We start from the raw sequence: 25153 nt of genomic DNA, 5'->3' as shown, positions 1-25153 counted from the left end.
TGTTTAAAAAATTTGTTTCTTTGACTTCATTTTCATTCTCCAACTCTACACAACCAAAGATTTAACCAAAACTAGTGATAGCCTTCATCCTCAGACTGAGGATACATTTGTTCTGCAGTATATATAACAACCACACCTATGAGAACCTGAGACAAAAGCAGATTCAATTTAAAAAGTATAAACCTTAAGGAGCCATTAGGAATTTTCCTGTCTTCCAAATGAACTTGTGCCATTTTTTAGTAATCTTCACTCCTAGGGAAGTCACAACCCCAAAATGCCCTGACCCCTTCTGCCATTGGCAAAGGGTGGTATACTGCTCAGATCTCCCTTCAAAAAGAACTTGCTGATCATTTGTAAACATCCAGGTGGCTGACTCCCCCAGCTCTATGCACCTTCTGATCTGCCTCAGCCTGTTCTTCATAGGAAGGCCTAGCAATGAGTAAGTGTAGTGGGGGTACCGGGGCGTAGCCACTTCATGGGACAGAATGAACTAACTGTCAGACCTGAATTGTGATCTGTGGCTCAGCCTGCCCAACCCTGCCTCCGCTTCTTTAGCTTTCAGAAGCACTATCCCCAGTAACCCTCCTAACTTCATCTCAACATCTGCTTTCTGGAGTTTCCAACAGATACCGCCTATTTATTCTCAGTTTCCATTTAGAAAGACATCTCCTCAGATTTTTACATAAAAACTCGAAATCTTCTGATACAAATAGAGTTTCCCAAAACGTGTACCAAAATGAATTAATGAAGATATGCTTTTCCTCTTTCACACGTTTCCTTTTAATAGTTCTAAACAGAACCAAGTTCACTTTTCCCTCACCTTGAGACTTTTTTTTCAGGGATTCAACACTTAAAACTGCCCATTTCCATGTCCACCAGCCAAAGAGTGATATGAGGGCAGGAAGGAATTCTTCATGTGTCAGGTAGAAACTAATGCTACTTTAAATGGAACTGGGTTTTAGAACAGCTGAGTGAGTATTACAGTGCTTATGGCCATTCCTATAAATTCTTATAAGGAGTTTCATTCAAAAGAGAGCCAAACAATATTTCTAAGTATAAAGCAACTGATAATGGAAATAGGGGCTCATATAACATTGGCTAACTGAATTCCATGACTGAGAGGAACACAGCAAACTAAAGTGTTTAACCCAAAAAACTGATGGAACTTTTCAACTTTTACAAACTAACTATAAGCAGCAGTTTTTGATGGTGAAATGATGTGTTATTTCAGTGTTGTTGGACTTTTATTGGTTTAAAAGAATACACAACTCAGGACCATGGAACAACATCTAATCAAAGGTATTGACGAATATTAGAGAGGGCCAAGTAACAGTATCAGAAAACAACCACAAAGGATTAGATACCTGATCCTTGCATTAACGAGGTCTAGCTAGCTTAGATCCCTAAGGAGGAAGGTAGAACACGTTTGGTACCTTGACTTTGGCAGTACATCCTGAAAGTCGAAAAATTCCTTCGGACTCCAGACCCGATTCCTCAACTTTTTCAAAAAACTAGAAAGCAATGATACATTACAAAAATAAATGATCTCCATATGATTACAAACATCTGAAATAATAGTGATGACAACAAACAATAAATTACCAAGCATATGTATGTACATGTCTGGTACTTGCATGCCTAGGTAAGTGTTCACAACACCACATGAGGTCTAAATTACCCTCCGATTTGCAAATGAGGAAATGGAGTCTTAGGCTGTTATATCACTTTCCTAGGATCAACCTTAAGAGTAACGGCACTAACTCTCTCGAGCTTGTGCTCTTCACCACTAAAGTAGGCTGCCACTTAATAATTTTCAGATCTGATTATTATATCTCTTCCTGCAGATTGACCTATAAGAAAAGACTATAAAATCACTATCATTAGTTGCAGTCACTCTGGCTAAGAAACTATAGGAATTTTTAAAAATCTGACCATGGAGGTAGAAATTGTAAAGGTTTATAGCTCTCATGAACTGTTATGGTGATGATAATGGTGTCGAAATAACAATAAACACTGACATTGATCGTGTACTTTTTGCATGTCAGATACCATTGTCAATACTTTACATCTATTAATTCATTAAAATCCTCACAATAATCCTAGGAGGCAGGTCTATTAGTATCCTACTGCTGAGGAGACCAAGGCGTGGAAGGGATTCATGATTTACCCAAGTTCACACAAGAGCAGAATCTAGAGTCTCTGCTATTTTCCCTTCAAGACATGATGGTGCCTGGAACTAGGGAACTTCTTGTAGGTATGGATAGAAATAGACATTCAGGGGGAAGAAATATACATCCACAAGAAAAGATAGGAATGGAAAAGAAATACCTCAAGCTGTCTTAAAGAGGAACACTTAACATCAATAGTAATAATAACTAAAATTTATTGAGTTGCTAATATGATATAAATCTGGATTTAGTTTAACTAGCATTTATGTATTATGCACCTTCCTTTTGCTAAGTTCTGTGCTAGGTTTTTGCACGTACATAATAACATGCATTCATGTATTGAATCTTCTCAGTTTTAGAATTTTATGCATTTTCTTCAAACTCTGTTCTTTACAAAAGGACAAAGGTTCTAACTCAAGGAAGGAAAGGAAATCATAGAGTCACCATGGACTTTGGCCTTGAATATATATACTGTGCTCTTTTTTGCATCTACGTCTTGCTGGCTGTGTGTTCTCGGGGACGTTATGTCACCCTACTCTGCCTCAGTTGCCTCGTCAGTAGAAGAGAAATGATAACACCAACCTCCTCGGGCTGTTCGGCACTGACAAGACATGACAGGATATGGAGGGCACTGGCACAGCCCCGTGCAGGGGAGGCACCCTACAGATGGCCCCTGTGCACGCTGGCACATTGCTGGCACCCTCTGCCATTCTCCCTGCTCCCATTGGCAGCCAATCAGTCACCTGATTTGAGGAATACCTCAATTTGAGGTACCAGCAGCAAAATTTAAATAATAGAGTCATAGGATTATTACTGTGAATAAAGTAAGTACTTACTCGTATATGGTTCCTAGGTCAATACTTTTATAATCATTTAAAAACTCAATTTAAAATTCAGTAAGATTTGTGTTTAGGGTTTGGAGTTTTAATTGTGTCACTGGATGTCACTGTTGAATAAATGTATGCTTAGGTCAACTGGTGTAAACTTTTCGCTATAAAAAAACATTAGAGTTAAAAACAAACGATCCATTCACCAATGATGGTTAGAGAGATATTAGCATATGATACTTCAGATAATATCACTTTCAAAACTTCTCAAACCAAGATTCTTCTTTGTCTTAATGTATTATATCTTCTCAGTCACATCTAAAAACCACCAGAACAAGCTGACTTTTAGACTTTATTAACCATTGTTTGGAAAATTAACTTAAGTGATCACACATACACATTTTGGAACACCCAACCTATGACATATCTCAGCAAAGACTTGTGTGATCAGTAAGTGGATTGTTGATAATTAATGGTTCTTTTATCCCAGACAGGATCATCAAATACACACACAAATACATACATACACACAAGTAACTTTTAAAAAAATTGGAAACAAATATAACCAAAGGAAGCCATGTGATGGTGCGTCTGTGTCCATCACCTGAAGCTTTATGGTCAGACAATGCAACAGGCTCCAAAAGATCACAGTAAGGCTTACTGGTCCAAGCGCTTGTGGGATGTCATGGAGATTCATGGAAGAAAGCTGAAAACCAACAATGGACTGAGTCCTAATAGGGCTTTAGTGTCTTATATCTAAAGGAACACTCATTAGCAGGTTTACAAAGAACAAATTGTAAGTACGAAGCTCTATTAATTCCCCATTCCTTTACATTCTACTCACTTTTTGTAACACAAGGGGAACTTTCACTCCAGGGTCTTTCTTGCGATCATTGTCCAGTAGGACTGTAAGTGAAACTCCAAAAATCCCATTGTCTTCATTGTAACACAGTCAAAACAGAAAAAAAGAATCAGAAAAGCATTATCTTATTCTAATGTGTCAAACTGCTAAAATCAGAAGAAATCAGTCTTCTTAATTACCTCGTCCTTTTACTTTCTCTGTTTTGTTTCTTTTCAGAGGAATTCCAAAGGCATCAAAAAAGGCTGTCAATTCAATCAGAGAGAGGTGGCGGATTTTCTTCATGTCTTCAGCAGACAGATCTCCTGCTTCAGTTAGGCCAAATCTGGTTTTCTGCACAATAAATTTCTAAAATACATATTAAGGATATTTATTTTTTATGGCAAAGGAAAATGATTATACCTTCATTCAAATACCACATTCTAAACCTTTGTAGCAAGACATGCTATTTGCAAAAATATCTGAGGAGCAGGCTGCATCATAGAAAGATTATGAACACGATTTTTAGACTGTTTGAAAATCACTACTATGTTAAACTAGATGCAAAACAGTGCTCTGAGTATACTATATCATTACCATCACAACTGTAAAAACTGCTTCCTTCCAAAGGAAATCCTGTATTGTCAACAATGCACATTCCAGGCATCACATGAAATGTACGCACCATGGGCACACGTGAGACATGCATACAAGGTACACCATCTAGGCACTCCCAGGAGAGCTTTTGACAAATTTTTTATTTTGGACCATTAGTCCTTAATTCAGACATCATCTATTCTCTTCTGCATACTTTAAAAGACTGTAATTTCCAAATTGAAAGTGATTGCACTCGCCTGCGGAGACAGCACCTTAAAAATCTAATTTAGATGACCCCAAAGAGTCTTTAAAAAGAAAAATACATAGAAAGTGCCAAATAATTCTATTATTATTTTAAAGACAATGATATTATTATGGTCTCCATTTCCACACTAGAAAGCAAAATGCACTACGACAACCAAAAACCCTTCAACAATCCAGACATATTGTGAAGACTATAAGAAGTAAGACCTTTTAAAAGCAAGCAATTGTTGTTATATAATATATAAGTAAGAATAAAATATAAGTTTTATACAATAAGTATAATATATAATTAATATATAATTACATAAGTATACGTATTATATGTAAGTATATTTACAAAGTAAATAATAAACACTTTGGTCTTGGAAAATCCAGTATTGAAAAAAAAGCAAAAGTAGAAAAATCCTATAGTTATTTAAATTACAAAGCTTTAAGTATACATTCTCTACAGGGACTCCCTAAATTAGAACTTCCTTGGGGTTTTGAAACCAGCCATCAATTCATTCATTCATTCAACAATTGTTCCTTGGCACTCCAAATATTTATAAGCACAACAAAATATAGAATGTGGTTTGTGCATACCGTGTGCTATTAAACACTTAGTTATTTTATATTCTTTCTGAGACCAAGACCCACATAACAGTAACACAGAACAACAGCAATATAAACAAGAACCAAAATCATGTCCTGAGAACTTACCTCGTGCTAAACCCCAGGCAAAATTCTCCATGGGAGGCTGGCCTGCACCCCGGTGAGCCCAACTTCAGAAGGAGATGGACAACTTGAATGTGGGAACTGGGGGTCAGCATCCTCTCTTGCACAACTCTCTCTAAAGATTTGGAGGGGCTCCCCCAAAACCAGGCCCGCTGGATTCCATCTTTGCCCCAGAATGCCACTGTGCCCTCCAGAATAGAGACTGTTCAGGAACCGGGAGGAGTTTTGGAATTTGACACACATAGATTTAAATCCAGTTCCTGCCACCTACTAGCTGTGGGGTATCGGGTATGTTCCTTAGCTTCTTTGGGCCTCAGTTGCCTTAGCTGTAAAATGGGAGCAATCACAGGTATTATCGCAACTGAATACCTAGTGTGGCATGGGGCCTATAGAAAGCACTCAGTGAGTCTTACAGTTCTCACCCCGTCCTCTTCCTCCTCTCCATCATAGGGTATTAATCTGGGAATGGTCCAGGCCACTTGGCAAAGACGCCTGTTTCTAGATGATTCATTCCTTTAGCTCTGAAACTATGTGAGCCCTGCTCATCATGCTGTTAGCCCTGATTAGCACAGAACATTCAGGGCTCCACATCATGAACTCCACAAATGCATTTATTGAGTAGCAAACAAATCGACGTAACATAGCTTCTGTATTAGACTTATCAGGATATGGTATCCTGAATATAAAATATATATATGGTATCCTGAATAAAAAATATATATAATATATATAATACACACACACACACACACACATATAAATAAAATGACACTTTCAGGATAACGAAGTATGTAGTACTACTTGCCCTTCCCATAATAATATTATAAATTCTTGAATTTATCTTTGATGAATTTTCAGTCTGTCCTGTAAGCTCTTACTTGTTATGACTTGTTCTGCAATACCCCGTTCTAGAGGCACAAGTAGATATACAGTTAGACTCTGTATTAACATATAAGTAAAGTAAGGATATAAAGTGCATGAAAGCACACAAGCCAGCTGGAACTCCTATTTCATTTACAACACAGTATTCAAGCACCTGGGGCTGCCAGGCAGGCTATGCATGTACAATAAGTGGTACTCCCAGTGTTACACCACACTGATGCGGGGCGTCTCCCCATCCCCTTGGGCACACACAAAGAAATTTAAAAAAAAAAAATCTTAGTTTGCACCATGGAGAAATCACAGGAAGCTATGGAATAATTATGAAAGATTTTACTTACAGTTAAAACATAGTCTTCTTTCTTAAAATCTGACTTCTTAAATTTATTTCTTTTTGGAGCGTCTGTAACCATTTCTGAATAAGATACTTCAAAGGATAGCTCTTCAGCGTCTGGTGGAATGTTCTTTTCCAGATAATCACCATCTAAGAAACAAAGGATGTAGAAAACTCAATATGCCATTTAATGAATCAATACAATTTACTGTAAAAGAAGCACAAAATATTTACACGTTAATCCATAAACATGTTAAAATGTTCACATCCAAGGAAAAGCATCAGATTCACCCAGAATGATTTCAGTTAAACAGTAATGCAGTGTCATTAGATTTCCATATGAACAAATTTCTATCATTGTTATCCAAACAAACTTTCTATTTAATCTGATGTTTTCAACTTTAATTTTTATGTCTCATGAAAGGCATTGAGGATTACCAGAAGAACGTCCAAAAATGGGATAGTTCTATATATTCTCATGATATTAAAATTAAGTCCATCTAGTCCCAATGTTGCAGTTCTTAGAGAAGGATAATTAGTGATTCTTGAAAGCCGCCTACTTCCTGGCCTGCTTGCAACTGTTAAACAGATCCAGCTTACCTATGAAAGAGGCGCCAAATCAAAGACACTACCCAAGTGAGTAGTTTCTAAATGATATGGTGGTAATGAAGGAGGAAAAGATTCTGCTACCAGTTTGACACAATTAATTTTGTTTGGTGTGAGAGCATGGGGGTGTTTGGAGGTGGGAGAAGTACATGCTGGGGTGATAGAATAAAAATGGGGAGAAAAACACACTTACTCTACTTTTAGAAATTCATTGATAACTGTATTGGGTGCCAGCACAAAAGCAAGAAGACACAGCCTAAGTTCATAGGAGGTTATGTTACTCACCACTCACTGAATTCTGAACTGGCCGTCCAGGGCTTGCTGATCCATTGGAATGAACTGGTATATCTGGAATAGTCTCAAGAATAGACTGTGAAATAAGGGAAAATGAACACAAAACATTTACCATAAATACAATCTACCCTGCATTTCAATCTGATTTATGTTCTGCAGTATACAAGAATTCTTTTCACAAACAGCAATTCTTTACGTCATAAAGAACCTGCATTTGATTTCTTTTGTTTCTTCATTTTGTTCAGAAATGTACAGTTCACATAGGTTTATCAAAGGAGAACTAAGTCAAGGTCAAAATAACTGTGTTTTCTTAGCTCTTAACGTATAGAAATTACAATGTTTGATGTCACATAGTTTGACAATTATAGTATCTGTTATTCTTGAAGAGCTTGGTCACACATTTTGGTCATAAACTCTAAGTCGTAACATAGCTAGGTGGCTACTAACAGGGATGTCAGCGCCAGAGTTCTTGAACTTTAATCCCAGCTTTGCCATTACTATGTGATTTCAAGCAAGTTACTAGAACTCTATTGCTTAGGCTCCTAATCTATAAAATGATGATAGCAGAACATATTTCAAAGAGTTATTATGAATTTTAAATGAATTATCCTATATAAATCACATGAAATAATATCTGGTACATAGTACTATACGAGGGTTAGCTACTACTAATTTGTTAACATGTTAATTTCTTCATTACAAAATACAGAATGATAACTACCAAAAAATTACATTTTCTAGTTCAGTTTCCCCTCTTAATACATTTGCTACTTTCTTTACTGAGATCCTACCGAAGCATTGCACTCCCCTGTAATACTATCAGAAATTGAATACGTATCTTTGTAGAGCCTTGTGAAGCGAGTTACTGCTCAAGTTCAATGTACTAATAAAAAAATTTACGCACAAATTCTACCATTTCTATCAATATAAATTTTAATGCAGGAGTTATCATCTGTGAATATGTATGAGGGTGAAAATCTGCTATTTCATCAAGAATCTTTCATATGCTCTTCACAGATAAAGTCTACTCTTTTTTTCCCCAGAGTCTGATGTTGTTTCTTTTATTCTCATATTTATTTAGCAATAACTGAACACCTGCTTCATGCAAGAAGCTTTATAGCACTACAAATTACACAAGGGAGCCTCGAATTCCGAGCCTGTGCTTTTTTCCCCTATTTTATTTCAAAGGAGATGATACACTTACTGCATAAACAGCATCTGAATATATAGCCAATTATTAAAACATAGATGCCCAAATACATAATTGGTGGAAGAGAGAAAAGACACAAAAAGGTCTAAGGTCACACAATTCATTGTCAGTCAGATTTTTGGTGGCTCTAAAACCTAACATTACAGAATAAAGATTTATGCATGCACTAAAATCTTTAGAAAAATGTGGACCACTTTTTAGTGGTTTCCTTAAGTTTTCTGAAAAATAAATGTTTTATTAAACTTTAAAATAAGTCACCTATGGGACAGAACACTCGGTAAAATCGAGAGACATTTATGTAGAGCTTGCAGCTGACGGTTTGGGATGCATTAACCTATTAAAACGTTAATTTCTTAATCCGTAAAGTGGAGAAGGTAGCCTATTGTACAAAATGAGTGCCTGCTCTTTGTAAATTATTCGTGGAATTTCTTGGAGAAGCAGAAGTTTAAACTGTGATCCCTGTTCTTGCCTATTTATAATGAGACAGAACAGAGTAACATTTATGGAACGTTATTCAAATACAGTCAAGTCACTGTTAAGAGAGAATTTCTATAATACAACTATAAGTGTATATTGGAGAGTAATGGAAAGGAAAGAGGTGCAGCCCAGAACGTTTTACTGGAGAGGTGGCTGAACTTGTGCTGGAATGCAAGGAATGAGGAAAAAGATTATAAAGGCAGAAAGAGGTGGGCAAAAGCATTCAAGCCAAACATAGTAGTATCAATTTCAGGTATGGAAATATCTGAAGCATTTCAGCTACAAGGGATTACGGAGAGGCTGGTTAGCCAGGAATTGAGGCAAGATGTTAAAAAAAAATATGAGAAATACAATAGTCAAGAGAGTCTGCTCAAATTATGGAAGGCTTTTAAAGTCATGTAAAGGAGTTGATATTTAGACTCATAAGGGTTAAAACAAAACCACAAAATAAACAAAAGAACATTCATGTGTTAAATCTGGGGAAAGACATGGTGAAAACGGGAAAGGATCGGCCTGCCAATAAATGGACCTTGAATTTTGAAATAGATTGAGTGAAAAGGCTAGGTGCTTGCTATTCATAGTTTTAAAACATCTATTTACCCATTAAACATATTAACAAATACCACTCCCATTTAAAATAAACTCCCACAGCTTGTGCATAATAGATCCGACTATTTCCTTCTGTGCCCAACCACAGAGTTTCACATTGGGGCTTCAAATGATAAAGAAAGGCAACGTTTTCTTGCGACCAAAACTTGCTCTGCTGCCAAAATCATACTGCACTGGGACTGAAAAGTCGAGTATGGGAGATTATTATTTTAAATTCCAAATCTGAAAATATTTACCCATTAAGAATATTTGCTCTAATGCTCATTGCAGCTTTATTCACATTGTCCAAGCCATGGAAACAATCAAAGTGTCCTTCGATAGATGAATGGACAAAGATGTGGTACATACAGACATAGACAATGGAGTATTACTAGACCATAAGAAAAGATGAAATACTGACATTTGTGACAATGTGGATGGATCTTGAGTTTATCATGCTAAGCAAAATAAGTGAGACAGAAAAAGTTGAGAACCAGGTGACTTCACTGATATGTGGGATATAAAATTGAAAGCAATACAGGATCAAGACAAACAAAGATGGGGATGGAAGGAGAACTGACTCTGGGTGGTGAACACACGATGGGATTTATAGACGATGTAATACAGAATTGTACACCTGAAACCTATGTAATTTTACTAACAATTGTCACCCCAATAAATTAAAAAACAAAGACAAACAAAGAAACAAAAACTCATAAACACAGACAACAGCTTAGTGGTTATCAGAGGATAAGGCTGGAAGGCATGAGGGTTAAGAGGGTCAAATATATAGTGATGGAAGGAGAACTGACTCAGGGTGGTGAACACACAATGCAATATATAGATGATGTATTACAGAATTGTACATTTGAAACCTATATAATTTTACTAACCAATGTCACCCCAAATAAATTTAATAAAAGATTTTAAAACCTAGACTTTGACTAAATGATATTTCTTTCACATTAAAGAAACACCATACCAAAGATTTTCCACAGCAAACAGTCAGAAATCCACTGACTCAGGAGATGTTTCTGACCTTCCTGACTGGTTGCTTAGTTTTTGCTCATGGTTTGAGTCTGTGTGTTATAACTCTATGTACTACAGCTGCCTGTGCTTGAGTCAATACAGATAATAAGCTTCCTGCTCCTTCTCTTCTGCACTTGCATCTGATAAATCCACATCTGACAACCACTGTGCCAAATTCCCCAAAGATGAGCTTAGATAAGCCATTCTCTGACAAATATGCAATCAATTTTGAAATAAAAAATATAACAATCACAAAATCTATCTAAAAGTGAATTTATAAAGGCATTCCAATGACATCCTGGATTAAGAATTAAATCACATATGAAATTATAAACTGAATGTTAAAGACTATGAGAACATTAAATTCCAAAAATCCATGAGAATAGTTAAAGTATTACTGAGAGATTAATTTTTAAACCTAAATGCAAATAAGAAAGATTATAAATAAATGAAACATGTTTATAATCCAAGAAACTAGAAAAAAACTATCCAAGTATCCAAGAATGAATGAAAAAATTAATAAGGATTAAATGAATTACTACAATAGAAACAGTAGGCTTCATTAATTAAAGGTAGTGACTTCTTAAAAAATATTGCTGATATAGGCAATTATTTACAGTTCTGAAGAAGATAATAGACATAAATTTTAGGAACAAAAAAGGAGTAATAGCTAGCTTCACAGAAAATTTAAAAATTATACACGTAAATAAATGTGTGTATATATTTGTGTATATACAGAGGGTACCAAACAAGTGTATACACATTTTAAGAAAAGAAAACTGTATTATAATACTCAATATACACTGATAACAAGAGATGACTACAAGTCACATTTGACTTCTGCAATTACGAGAGATGCTCAAAGTGGTTACCATCAGCGTAATTTTAACACAGATTTTTCCTTTCTTAAAATGTGTATGCATTTTTTGGCACCTTCTGTGTTTGTGTGTGCGTGCGCATGCATGTGCGTGTATGTGATATACATACACTCTCCCCACCTATTAGAATAGTGGTTAAAAATTCTAAAACAGCAGCAAATCATATTTTGTAGTGCAACAAATGAATAATATAACACAATAAGTAAGGTTTATCTAAGTAACAAAATTATAGTCAATATTACTAAAACCTAAATATATGGTGATGGAAGGAGAACTGACTCTAGGTGGAGAACACGTAATGTGATATATAGATGATGTATTACAGAATTGTACACCTGAAATCTATGTAACTTTACTAACCATTGTCACCCCAATAAACTTTTTTTAAAAAAAGAAAGTAAAATGTATCAATGTAATTCTTAAAGTAATTGCTTCAAGGAGAAAAACAATATATTCATTTTAATAGATGATGAACAATCATTTAATATAATTCAACTTCCATTCCTGATAAGTAACTACAAGGCTCATAAACCTAGAACAAATACTCTACTTAATGATGAAGCTTAGAAGAATTCATGAGAAAACCAAAAACTTATCAAAAGATCCCCATAATTATTATTCAATGTTACAGTTATTGTGGTTAGTCAATAAGACAAGGAAAAGAAATAAGATGAATAACTATTTTAAAGATTGGGTAAATAAAAGTCAGTATTTCAGATGATATCTGCACCAAGTATAAAATCAAATAAAAAATTCTGAGATGTAAAAAAGAATTTTCATAAAGGAAGATATAAGAGATACTTTTGTGAAAAACGAAAAGAATTACTTTCCTTATATATCTGCAAAAACAAAATGGAAGATATCATGAAAAAAAACCCTACCATTTAAAACACCAGTGAAAACCATTACATTTCCAGTAATTAACCAGTGAAAAGATGTATAAGGAAAAAAATATAAGAAAATCGAGAAGATTTATTGAAGGATAAATGATATTAGATAAATGAGAAAAACGCAATCATTGTTTCTCAATGAGAAGACAGTATTTTAAGATGTGAATTCTTCCTCTGGTGTTAATCTTTAAATTCAATGAAATACTTAGTGGAATCTTAACAAACTTTTTTTTAATGGGTCGTAATAAGTCTTACTCTAATTTCATTTAAAAGTGGAAATTTCTGAGAGGAGGGAAAAAAAATTTGTTGCAGAACAATCAGATCATGAACTTATAGTGACAGATTTTAAAAAAACAGATACAGAGTCATAGTAATTTAGACCCTGTATACAGAGAGATTTCACTTATCATAAAGATGCATTTGTGGAAAAGACTAAAGACTGAAAACAGGTATTGGTGAAGCCAAGGTTATCCTTTTGGAAAAGATGAAGTTAAGTTGCCTACTTTATACCATCGCATAACATAAATTTCTAATATGGTAAGTTATTGGGAGTCTCTGTAGTCTTGAAGATGACAGTAAAATGTCCCGGGGAATTTATCTTCACTGAGATTTACCTCTTCAGACATCATGTACAGGTCCACTGTAGCCCTTGTCACCACTTCACTGAATTACTGGAAATTCCACGATCAAGAAGAGACTAGGGAATCAAACTGGGGTGCCTGTGGCTCCTTATAACCAAGAAGCAGGAAAATCAAAATGTGTTTACCTTGTGGTAAGATGTCCTTGAATGATTTTCAGTGCAGGTCCATTAAGGGTTAAGTTGGTGTCTGTGGGCTATTCTATCAACTAACCAATTTACTAAGTAAAGATATTCTGAGTAATAAACTAAAGTAAGCCATATTGGAGACTGGTGCCAATGATATATATTTTTTAATTTTTGCTGAAATTTTTATTTATGTGATTATCAGCATTCAATCAGTTTTCAGAAAACAAAACAAAAACAAAACAAAAGTCTGAGTGATTAACTTACCCCAGGAAGTTCTATCTATAATTGCCACACAAGATAATTTTCTTTCTCTTACAATGTCAAATTTTTAGGAATCTTATTTGCAGACTATGTGTGCTAAGTAAGTATTTGTTGAATGAATGAATGGATGAATGAATCAATGAACCAACGATTTGGAGAAGCTAACAGCAAAGAATGCAGAAATGAAAAAACACGACTAGTATCACTCTTATCAGAAGCAAAATTGTGGTCAAATGACATGGAAAAGCCTCAAAAACAAGGCCTATCCTAGAGAGCCCCAAAGATTCCACCAAAAAACTATTAGAATAAATGAATTTTGTAAAGTAGCGGGATACAAAATTGATATTCAGAAATCAGTTGCATTTTTATACACCAATCACGTCTACTAGAGAAATTAAGAAAACAATCCCATTTACGATTGTATCAAAAAAATAAAATTCTTAGGAATAAGTTTAACCAAGGAAGTAAAAGACCTGTCCTCAGAAAATTATAAGACATTGGAGAAAGAAATCAAAGAAGATATAAATAACTGGAAACATATACCATGCTCATGATAGGAAGAATTAATATAGTTAAAATGTCCATATTATCCAAAGCAATATATAAATTCAATGCAATCCCTATTAAAATAGCAATGGCATTTTTCACAGAACTAGAACAAATAATCCTAAAGTTTATACAGAACCATAAAAGATCTTGAATAACCAAGGCAATCCTGAGAAAGAAGAACAAAGTTGGAGATATCATGTTACCTGATATCAAATTACACTACAAGGCCTTAGTAATCAAAACAGCATGGTATTGGCATAAAAATAGACACATTGATCAATGGAACAGAGTAGAGAACCCAGAAATAAATCCTTGTCTATATGGTTATTTAATCTATGACAAAGGAAGCAAAAATATGCAGTGGGGTAAAGACAGTCTGTTCAATAAATGGTGCTGGGAAAACTGGACAGATACATGCAAAAGAAAGAAACTAGACCACCTTCTTATACCATATACAAGAATAAACTCAAAATTGATTAAAGACTTAAATGTAAGATCCGAAACCATAAACCTCTAAAAGAAAATATAGGAAGTAAACTCTCAGACATTACCCTTAGTAATATTTTTACTGATACATCTCCTTGGGCAAGGGAAACAAAAGAAAGAATAAACAAATGGGACTACATCAAGCTGAAAAAGTTTTTGCATAGCAATGGAAACCATCAACAAAATGAAAAGACATCCTACTGAATGGGAGAAGATATTTGCCAATGATACAGCTGATAAGGGGTTAATATCCAAAATTTATTTAAAAAGACACCAAAACAAACAAACAATCCAATTAAAAAATGGGCAGAGGACCTGAACAGACATCTCTCCCAAGAGAACATACAGATGGTCAATAGACATGAAAAGATGCTCAACGTCACTAATCATCAGAGAAATGCAAACTGAAACAACAATGAGATACCACCTCACTCCTGTCAGAATGGCCATCAACATTAAATCAACAAACAAGTGCTGGCAAGGATGTAGAGAAAAAAACGATCCCTCGTGCACTGTTAGTGGGATTTCGAATTGTTGCAGCCGCTATGGAAAATAGTATGGAGAGTCCTCAAAAAATTAAAAATAGAACTACCTTATGACCCAGCAATTCTACTTCTGGGTATTTATCCAAAGAAATCCAAAACACTAATTCGAAAAAATATATGCACCCCTGTGTTTACCACAGTGCTATTCACAATAACCAAGATATGGAAACAATGAAATATCCATCCATAGATGATTGGATAAAGAAATCATGGTAAATTTATTCAATGCCATATTACTCTGCCATAAAAAAGAATGAAATCCTACCATTTGCAACAACATGGATGGACCTAGAGGGCATTATAGTAAGTGAAATAAATTAGACTGAGAAAGACAAATAACATATGATCTCACTTATATGTGGAATCTAAAGAACAGAATAAACAAACAAAACAGAAATAGGCTCATAGATACAAAGAACAAACTGAAGGTTGCTAGATGGGAGGGGAGGAGATTGGGGGTGGGTGAGAAAGGTGACGGGATTAGGCAGTATAAATGGGCAGTCACAAAATAGTCATGGGGATGTGAATTACAGTATGGGGAATATAGTCAATAATGTAAAAACTCAGGTAAATGATGTAAAAAATAATGTAAAATGTCAGAAGGATACAAGACTTACTGGGAAGATCACTTCATAAATTATATAAATGCCTAACAACTGTGCTGAAACTGATATAAAATAATATTTAATGTCTACCATTATATATATGTATATAGTCACGGGACGTAAAGTACAGCATGGGGAGTATAGCCAAATGGTACTGTAATAGCTATGTACGATGTCAGAGGGGCAGTAGATTTGCTGGGGTTATCACTTTGTGAGGTGTGTAAATGTCTAATCATTATTTTGTTTTGTACACCTGAAACAAATTAAAAAATAAAAACAAACAAACAAGGCTTATCCAACTTCCTCTTCTTTAGCAACCTAATTGTGCAAACATCAGTTTTTCAGTTCAGTTTTTGCTTGGTATGTGCCTGGCAAGACATTCAGTCCTTTGTTGTTGGTTTATTCAAAATGCCGGGGGTGGTAAAGTCAGCTAGAGAGGCAGATGAGGGGTCAGACTATGTCAGGAGCTTTTGCATTAACTAGAAGGTGTAGGGGAACCACTGTGGGCATTAAGTAAAACTTGTAGCTGTGGGAAAGATAAATTTGAGGGGTCTAAGCTAAAGTCTGGGAGATCACTTAAGGGGCTACTTCAGTAATATAGAAAGATGATGCGTTTCAATACTAAGGAAATAGTTGTAGGAAAAGAGTAGAAATATCCTATTTACATGATAAAATCCACAGGCTTCAGTAACAGCGGGAGGGTAGGTAGAGTGGAGGCTAACACTTAGGTCTTAGATACATGGGTACCATCAGCTGAGACAAAATAAAGTATCCTAGGCAAGAACCTAGAGCAGAATCCCCAGTAACAGGGGCACAGCACAACTGTGTAAGGTCTATTGCAGGTAACTGCTCACTTCCAGTACTTACCAGAGTTTGTGAATGACTTACTTGTTTTCATTAACCAGGAAGGTGAATTGAATTTTATTATTTGAGACATACTCATTTGCATTCCAATGCATGGTCTTATATGGGCGGTAAGGGCTGAATTTATAACCAATTGGTCAGACATTGTGGGTAACCCTTAGCCCATCTGTGCCAACACCTGTAGTGCTATTGTTGGGTTACTACTCATTGACCGAAAATTACTCACATTGCTTCGTTTCTTATACTTATCACTGTGCAACAAAACAACTCGATAACCAAAAATCTAAAAACACAACAGAAAAGCTCATTTACATGGGGCTAATAGCCTTAGGTCCCTGAACAATGGGGATATCCTGGGAGTGTGTCACGCACGTGAATGTCTTCTATCTTGTGCTTCATTCAAAATGGACAACAGAGGAGAAGCCACTACCCCACAGGGACATCTGGATGTGCCCCCCCCATCTGCCTGTCTGAAGTGCCATCTGTTGCTGCCGATCAACTTGCCATTAAAGAACCACTACCTAATCTAAATAGGGTCTCTCGCTTCTTCCGGTCCATTATATCACCCCTGCCAGAGCACCTGCAGAGACACTCAGTGAGGATTCTCAGTGGAGGTGGGGCGAGAGGGAATGACAACTGTTTTTAATAAAGCAAAGTACAGGTTCTGTTTCTCCAGGCCAAGTGAGTGACTTTGTATGAAGTGGAGGGTTTGCATGGGTCAGACCTGAGAGCTAAGGCTGGAAACGTAGCAATAGTAGAAATCCTCAGATATTAGGATGAGGGGTTTTAATTTATCCTGCAGGTAGAAGGACTTCTGGAATAAGATGGCAGAGAGTTAGCCCAGATCATGTGTGTGAATTCAGCCAAGAGGAACAAAGTTAACAAATTCCTCCCTGCATGATACATATAAAGAACATCCCTTGGTTTCTGGTGGCAGTGGTATTAATTTACGAAGTCCTCTTTTAAATTGAGACCTACTCATCCCTCAGTTTTAAGTCTCCTCCTTTCTAATCGTTACCACGTTGGTGAGTCTATTGGGAGCTATGGTTCCCTTGCAATCGTAATTCAAGTTTTTCTTATCTATTTTGAACAAATTGCTTCTTCTTGCCTTGAACCTGTACTTTTGCCCTGACATGCAATTGTCTTGGCATGCGATTACTTACCATAGAGCCACTCCTGGGAACTGCAAAAGTCCCTTCTTCATCCTGGGACCCATCTGAAAGGGTAGTACTGTTGAGAGAAGCATCATCTGGCTAAATGGAGAAATAAAGTACCATTCTTATTCAGGCAAATACTTGCTATGTGTACATATTTAGGTATGTGTGGTAATCTATGAAGTTATGTCTGCCTGGACCTGGACAATTGCATCTAGCCCTTCAGGGATCATTACTGTGAGCCACCTAAATGCCCTGTGACACTGGCCTCTGTGGCAAACACTTCTACTGCCTGCACAAACTCCATTTTTCTTAACAACATCTTGGATTTGTTCCAGGGAGTTAGGTGTTACACCAAAGAATTTGATGTCCAGGCTCTTTTGCAGCTAAGAATGATCCTGTGACATGAGTGGCCAATGAGGTTTAAGTGTAATTTTGCAAGAGTGCTTCGAGAAAAGCTAAGGCTTTCCTGACCAAAAAGAACAAGGTCAGCTGATATACACTCATGAGAGCACATGGATGAATGCCTAGAGTTGCCAGGCATCTTGTACAAACAAGGATGTTGGCCACAGGAGGAATGGCACAGACAGAAGATCGAATGTGGCTGGGTCCATACTAAGGGGTATCATGTGGCCACCCTGTCAGGCTTGGACCACGTCTCTTAATGAGAAGCAAAACAACTCCTAATTGCCTATTATATGCCGCCAAACACAAACTTAGCTCATCTAATCTTACCTTTTGAAAAGACCTTAAAACTATCTTTTGTAGTGATTAGAATTCAGTAGCAAGAGTACCAAGGTGTTTTTCATGTATAAGGCTACAACTCAGAGATTTTTGCCTTAGTCTACAATGGCTTTACTGAAATGAAGACGTAAATACTTTTTTTCCTTTACTGAAGGAACCTTATTACAGAATTGAATATAGTTGATATTTATGAAAACATACATTGTCTTTTAAAAAATTGTTATTCATCTTGCTTCACCATATTTTCCAAATTTTCTATACATGGTATGCATCACTTTATAAAATGAACAAGACACTGTTTTTAAGAAACAAATAAAACACAAGAAATAGTAAAATAGATTTAAGTTAATATGGTGAATTGACAATCACATCTCCTCATACCCCAAATCACTAAAAATGGCAGAAAACATACGTTTTAAAGGAACAGATTTTTAGTAGCACTGGAAACCAGTAAAGAATTCTGTAGCAGATCAACTGATAGAAATTTCTAGATGAAAAGCAATTGGAGTTGGTTTATTAAAATAAAAACCTCTACCTAAAAGCAGAATTTAAAAATAAAATTTTCAAAGGAAACTTCTAGGGTGGGAAGAGAAAAACAAACAAATAACATAGATTGTACACAGTAAGAAAGGGCTACAAGGCAACAGTTAAAAAAGCTTTACAAAAGAGGAGCCAAGTAGACTTCTCCCCCTTAAATATGTAGACAGCCCCTAAATATAACCCTTAAAAAAACAAAAATCCAAAATACCACCTACGTAAAATGAACTAACTTCTTCGAGGGTGGGTTGGTTCCTGGTGTGAGCAGAGTGGTCTAAGAGAGAGGGAACTTAGGAAGTCACAACAAAAGACATAAAGGGGAGATTGAAAACTAAAATCAGCTTTGACTGGAAGCAATGAATTAGTTTTTCATTCCCTTCATCGGTTTTGCATTTGGGGAGTGTTTACTAACCTACCTGCCCCCTCCATGCATCTCTAAGTTAAGTATACCCCATTCACTCACAAAAACACAATCAACAATTGTAGCCTTTTGGGAAAATTGACCTAGTCAATAGCAGAGAAAACACACAGTAATTTCCTACACTAATTAATCATAAACCAATAACTCTGCAGAGAACTTTAAAGGCCTGGAGAACTGTAGTTGCACCTGAAAGTGTGCTAACATCTTCTGCCTTGTAGAGCGCTTTCTGTCCTACGTTTCTTTGGATGGAGTCTTTGGCAGATCATCTCACTCTGCTGCGCACAGGATTCTGACAGACAGGGCTATGGGGGAGCGGCTGGGGAGCTGGACAAGAAACAACAACCAGGTTCCATGGTCTTGGTCAGCAATCCTTGCAATGGATGTGAAACCTAAAACCTAAGGACACTTGCTGCCACCCAAGGAGAGATGTGTTCTTCCCTGATCAGATGGTACACACACTCAGGCAGACCCTTCACTGTTTGCGTCACTTACTGCTTCACATACCAAAAGCTAACATGTTCTCCACACATGATGTTTACATTTGGAAAATAACTGGAAAAAAAACTAAGGATTTGTATCTTAGTTGATACTGAAATACTGAAAAAAAATTTACGTAATATTCTGTTTTTTGTTTTCTTTATGAGCTTATCAACAAAGACCAAGGTTTAGTTGACAACATCTTCTACTTAGGATATAAAAAACAAACAAACAAACTTTTGTTGTTATTTTTGCCTGTAGACGCTTTTTTTCTTTTTACAGGATAGAATTTAGTCATGTTTTTATTTACCTATTAAATCAATCCTTGTTGAGTGTAAGAACTACGGGTGATGGGGCTTGTTGGGTGGCTGTGTTTGCAACAATAGGAATTATGTTTCTTTTTTACCCAAGAGAAATTAGGATATACAATCCTTTATACTACATGAATATTCATAGCGACATTATTCACGACAGCTTAAACCTGGAAACAATCCTAATGTCCATTAACAGATGAATAGATATACCGATATATTTATGCAATGGAATATTAGTAATAAAAGTACCAAACGTCTAATCAAGCAACAAATGGATGAATCTGAAATTATGAGCAAAAGAAGCCAGATACAGAAGTGCATATTATGTTTATAATTCCACTTATATGAAAAGTGAAACTAATCTAAGGCATTAGAAATCAGAAGAGGGCTTGCCTCTGCAGGAATGAGAGGACAATCAACTATAAAGAGTCTGAGATGAATTTCTGAGGTGATGGAAATTTTCTGTATTTTAACTGAGTGTGGCGATATGGGTGCAAACATCTGTTAAAACTAATTGAATTATATACTTAAAATGTATGCATTTATTTTTTTTGTAAATTATACCACAATAAAAACATATCAGAATGATTTGAGTCCTTGAAAATAATTTAATTCTTATCTTCACATTGACTTATGGGGTTATTGCTGCTATGAACCAAGAACCTATAGCTATACTAATGGGTACATCAGAGAGAAAATAAATTCTTGGGAAATATGAATAAATTCGCTAAAATTTACAAAAGGAGGGAGACAAGCTAAGAAATAATACAATAATGACCAAGAAAAAAATAGTAATTTGGAACACAAACTTGAAAAAATCTAGAAAACAGAGCGAATAAACTAGCATGATAGAAAATTTAGGAGATATTGAAATCCAATTCAAGCAAAGCAAGAATCATTTAATATGTGTTCTAGAGTGGTGGAACATAGAAAATGTGGAGGAGAGGAGGCAGGAAATAATTAAAGACATAACAGAAGACAATGCCCAGAAACTGAAGAAAGAAAACAGTTCTTAGATGGAAAGGACTCACTAAGTAGTGACTGACCAAGATGAATGCAATAAAGGGCAGAGCCTTGTGAAAGTTCAAAACTCCAGCAATAAATTCAAAATTCAAAAACAGTTGCAGAGAGGGCAAACAAAAATAACCTAAAAAGCATATTTATAAAGGAATGAGATTCAGGCAACTAAAATAAGAAAAAAATAATATATTTAGTGTAACAGCCGCTCAATGAAAATTAGAGAAATTCTACTGTACACGTTTCCCAGGAGAACAAAAGTTTTCTGTTAATAATGGACAGTGAGTTGGCACATGTTCCTTATAGGAACATCAACATGATATCCAGAGTTTGCTGACCATCTTGTAAGTATAAGGATTAAATCCACATATTAAGATGGCAGCATGATAGGAAAACGGTAGAAGGTCATGCTAAAATTAGCATTGCATTGTATTGTAATTGTACCAGCCTTGGTATATCTATCGTTAGTTTCTTGTTTTGTGATTAAAGCATACTCCTACTTGTTTAAATCAAGGCTCCTTGGATTTTCTTTTCCATGAAGCAAACAGATGTAACTGATAATTTTCAACAGATGGTCTGTATTTTGCAGTGAATCAATAGCAAGTGTAATTATTTGATTTTCACTTAAGACATTGGAAATAAACTGGATCGATTGCCATTTGGGTAAACTAACACCTCAATTGAATAATTTGTTTATGTCAACTGCACAGAACGAAAATGTTTTTACACGAAATGATTCGTAGTGTAGGGTTGCAATGATTGCAGATTGGATTGTAAGCCTTTTATAAACACCCACATTTAGTGGCATTTGTGATTCAAAATCAAGGAGCAACCACATATAACACACGAAAAGACTATTCCTTTATGGTAAGTAGCTTACTGCAAAATAAACATGTTGAGTATTAATGAAATCATAAAACATATGGACTCTTTTAAGAGGTTTAGTGTGGTATAACTGACATACAATTAACTACACAAATTTAAATAGTATCAAGTATACAATTTGATAGGTTTTGACAAATATATAGACCTATGAAACCATCAACGCAATCAAGACAATGAACAAAACCAGAACTTCCCCCAAATGTCCTCATGCCCCTTTTGTCATCTAGCCTTTCCTCCCCTCCTTGTCCACACCTAGGTCTCCAGGCAATCACTAATCTTTTATCACTGTAGGTTAGTTTACATTTTTCTATAATTTTATATAAGTTGAATCTTTTCTTGTTTGGCTTCTTTAACATGGCATAATTATTTTGAGATCCATCCAACTCTGATGTGCATATCCATAGTTCATTTTGTTTCTCTGTTGCATATATCAAGACTTCATTGCCTTTTCTGACTGGTACTCCATTGTATACATTTACCACAATTTGTTCATCCATTTATCTGTGGAAAACACTGAATTGTTTTGAGTTTGGGACTATTATGCTATAAATACCTATGGATAGTCATTGCGTGAATATATATAGTCTATGGGTGGAAATTGCTAGGTTTATGGTAGGTATATGCTTAACGTTTTAAGAAGCTGCCAAATTAGTTGCTAAAGTACATGGACCATTTTACATTCCCACCAGCGATGTATGAGAGTTCCAATTGCTCTGCATCCCTAGCACCAGTTGATATGGTCAATTTTTAAAAAAATTTAGCCGTTTTACATGGTATGTATAGATACTTCATTGTGGCTTTATTTTCATTTTCATAATCACTAATGATACTGAGCACTTTTTCATGAGCTTATTTCCCATCCACATATTTTCTTTGGTGAAGTGTCTATTCAAATCTTTTGCCCATTTTAAAAGATGAGAATAGTCTGAACAAAATTTTATTGCTGGAAAACTCAGTGTATGTTTTGGAAAGAGAAAGTTGATTTGTTTTCAGAATTAGAGGATTTGTGTGGTTAAGTCAAGGGAAATCAAGATTGCAAATTCCAGCAGATTGTTGATAATTTTTAGTATCAAAAGAAGCAGTTTGCTATAAACAATAGGGATTATATGCTGAGATAAAATGGAAGAGTTATATCAAATGACCAATCATCTCTCTCCTGAAACCTAATAGAGTCAAGAAAACTTAACCAAAAATTAGGAAAAAAGAATCCCGGCAGCACTCACAGGAGTGATGGTTGGAGAGAGATATTCCAGGAATAACGTGAATTCTTTTCCAAAATCCATCTCCCTCCCCATCAAAACAGCACCAAAGAAGAAAGCAAATGGAGAAAAATTTTGAAAAAGACAGCTACTATCTCGTCCTGATTCTGAGGGAAAATGACTGAAGAGGTCAGTAATCACATCTGTGTTCAATTCAGTAAGTGTCTCCCCCTTTCAAAGTAAGTGTCTCTCCAATACCCTCTCAGCAGGGAGGATAGACCTATTGGGATTCAGCATTCTACTTTTTTCTCTCTGGGAGGAAGTTAGAAGAGGAACCATGCCATGATGATGGAAAAATAAAAGGGAAAATAGATTACATAAGCTCCACCGAGGGAGAGGAAAGATAGCTTATGATAGGAATGCAAACAGAAACAGATGTGAGAAAAGGCTCTGGGATAAACCGTAAGTAAAGAAACTGCTCACATTTGCAAATTGATAGAAGCTTGATCATTCCCCTGAGGCTTATCTGACATTGCCTTCCTTTGGGTAAGTGGGGAGTAGAAGTGGCTCTGCACAAAGGCAGGAGGTAAGGAGGAAAGAGGGAGGTTGGACATCTACGATGAATAGTACTGTCCACAGAAGGGGCCTGATGTTCACCAGGCTCTGGAAAACAACAGGAAACCTAAGGACACTTGCTGTGGCTCCAACAGGTGGATATGTGACTCAATGGAACTAACAGTCTGATGACAATTTTTTTAAATAAAAGAAAAAATGTAAAGGAACTAGATCTGTGAAAAAGAAATGCCTCCGATCATTGGTTTTTCTGGGTATGTATCTGTTTTTATAGAGCATGCAGTTATTTGTGGACTTAACGTATTAAACTTGGGTTCATTTACTGCTGAAAGTCTTCCTACAAATCAGTTAAAAGTAGATAGATAGGTATGCTGACAGCTGTGGTTGTACAGCCATCTAATTATGTTGCATTGTTTTGAAGTTTTGCATGATTGTCTTAAAGAAAAGACTCTTCTTTCATCCCTACCTCCAGTTCTCCTACTATAACTTACCAAGGAACCACTTGTTTTGATAACTCCTGGCACCTCTTTTTCCTCCTGGGTGCCATCCAACTGAGTAGGATGGTTGTCACAGGTATCACCTGGCTAATGAGAGAAGTGAAAGTCATTTTTATCCAGACATATCTGTCCCAAAGTGATGTTTATTCAAATTATGCATACACGAGAACCTGTAAAAATGTGCAGCCACGTGGAGATATACAGAGTTAATGACTACTGTGCAATGGTCACACCATTCACCAATTCATCCATAATTATATTGATCCTCATAAATGTCATGCACTATAATAGAAATTGGTCTCAAGAGCAGACACTGTTGAATGCCTGCCAAAATCCACTTTTCTTCTTTACTTATGAATATCATGATTTTGCTCCAAGATGCTCTGTGTCTAACTAAAAAGAGTAAGTGTGATCATATGATATTTATGTCCAATGAGATAAGAGTAGACTCATACTTGGTGAAGCATCCAGAAAGGCTAATGTTTTCTTGTTAAAGTGGATGGAATCAGCCGTCTAATGCTTCTTCCAGAACATGGACGTGTGCTTGTGATGCCCAGACACCCTAAAAGCATTAAATATTAGCTCGTATGCTAAGGCGAGCAGAATGGAAAGAATCAAGAAGTTGAAAGATCCGTGCTAAGAATATCAGCCATACCAGCCTCAGAC

At 35.9% G+C, this 25153-nt stretch overlaps 1 protein-coding gene across 22 annotated transcripts in view; it reads right to left on the bottom strand.

The window, feature by feature from the left end:
• Positions 1-25153, bottom strand: part of ARHGAP28 (Rho GTPase activating protein 28) — a 193442-nt gene that overhangs the window by 44846 nt on the left and 123443 nt on the right. For 13 of the 22 annotated variants that reach the window (XM_081078556.1, XM_081078567.1, XM_081078576.1 and 10 more), the window contains 7 exons: positions 24482-24574; positions 17833-17922; positions 7513-7597; positions 6629-6771; positions 4037-4202; positions 3840-3931; positions 1434-1511 (listed from right to left, as the gene is read on the bottom strand). In XM_081078556.1, coding sequence (XP_080934682.1) covers positions 1434-1511; positions 3840-3931; positions 4037-4202; positions 6629-6771; positions 7513-7597; positions 17833-17922; positions 24482-24574 — 747 coding nt within the window. The remainder of the gene's footprint in view (positions 1-1433; positions 1512-3839; positions 3932-4036; positions 4203-6628; positions 6772-7512; positions 7598-17832; positions 17923-24481; positions 24575-25153) is intronic. The other 9 variants (XM_081078572.1, XM_081078566.1, XM_081078564.1 and 6 more) reach the window with 1 other exon arrangement.

The sequence above is a fragment of the Rhinolophus hipposideros genome, assembly GCF_964194185.1.
Source record: "Rhinolophus hipposideros genome assembly, chromosome: 17".
Lineage (NCBI taxonomy): Eukaryota > Metazoa > Chordata > Mammalia > Chiroptera > Rhinolophidae > Rhinolophus > Rhinolophus hipposideros.
The sequence above is the reverse complement of the archived record's forward strand: the minus strand, read 5'-3'. Positions and strand labels throughout refer to the sequence as shown.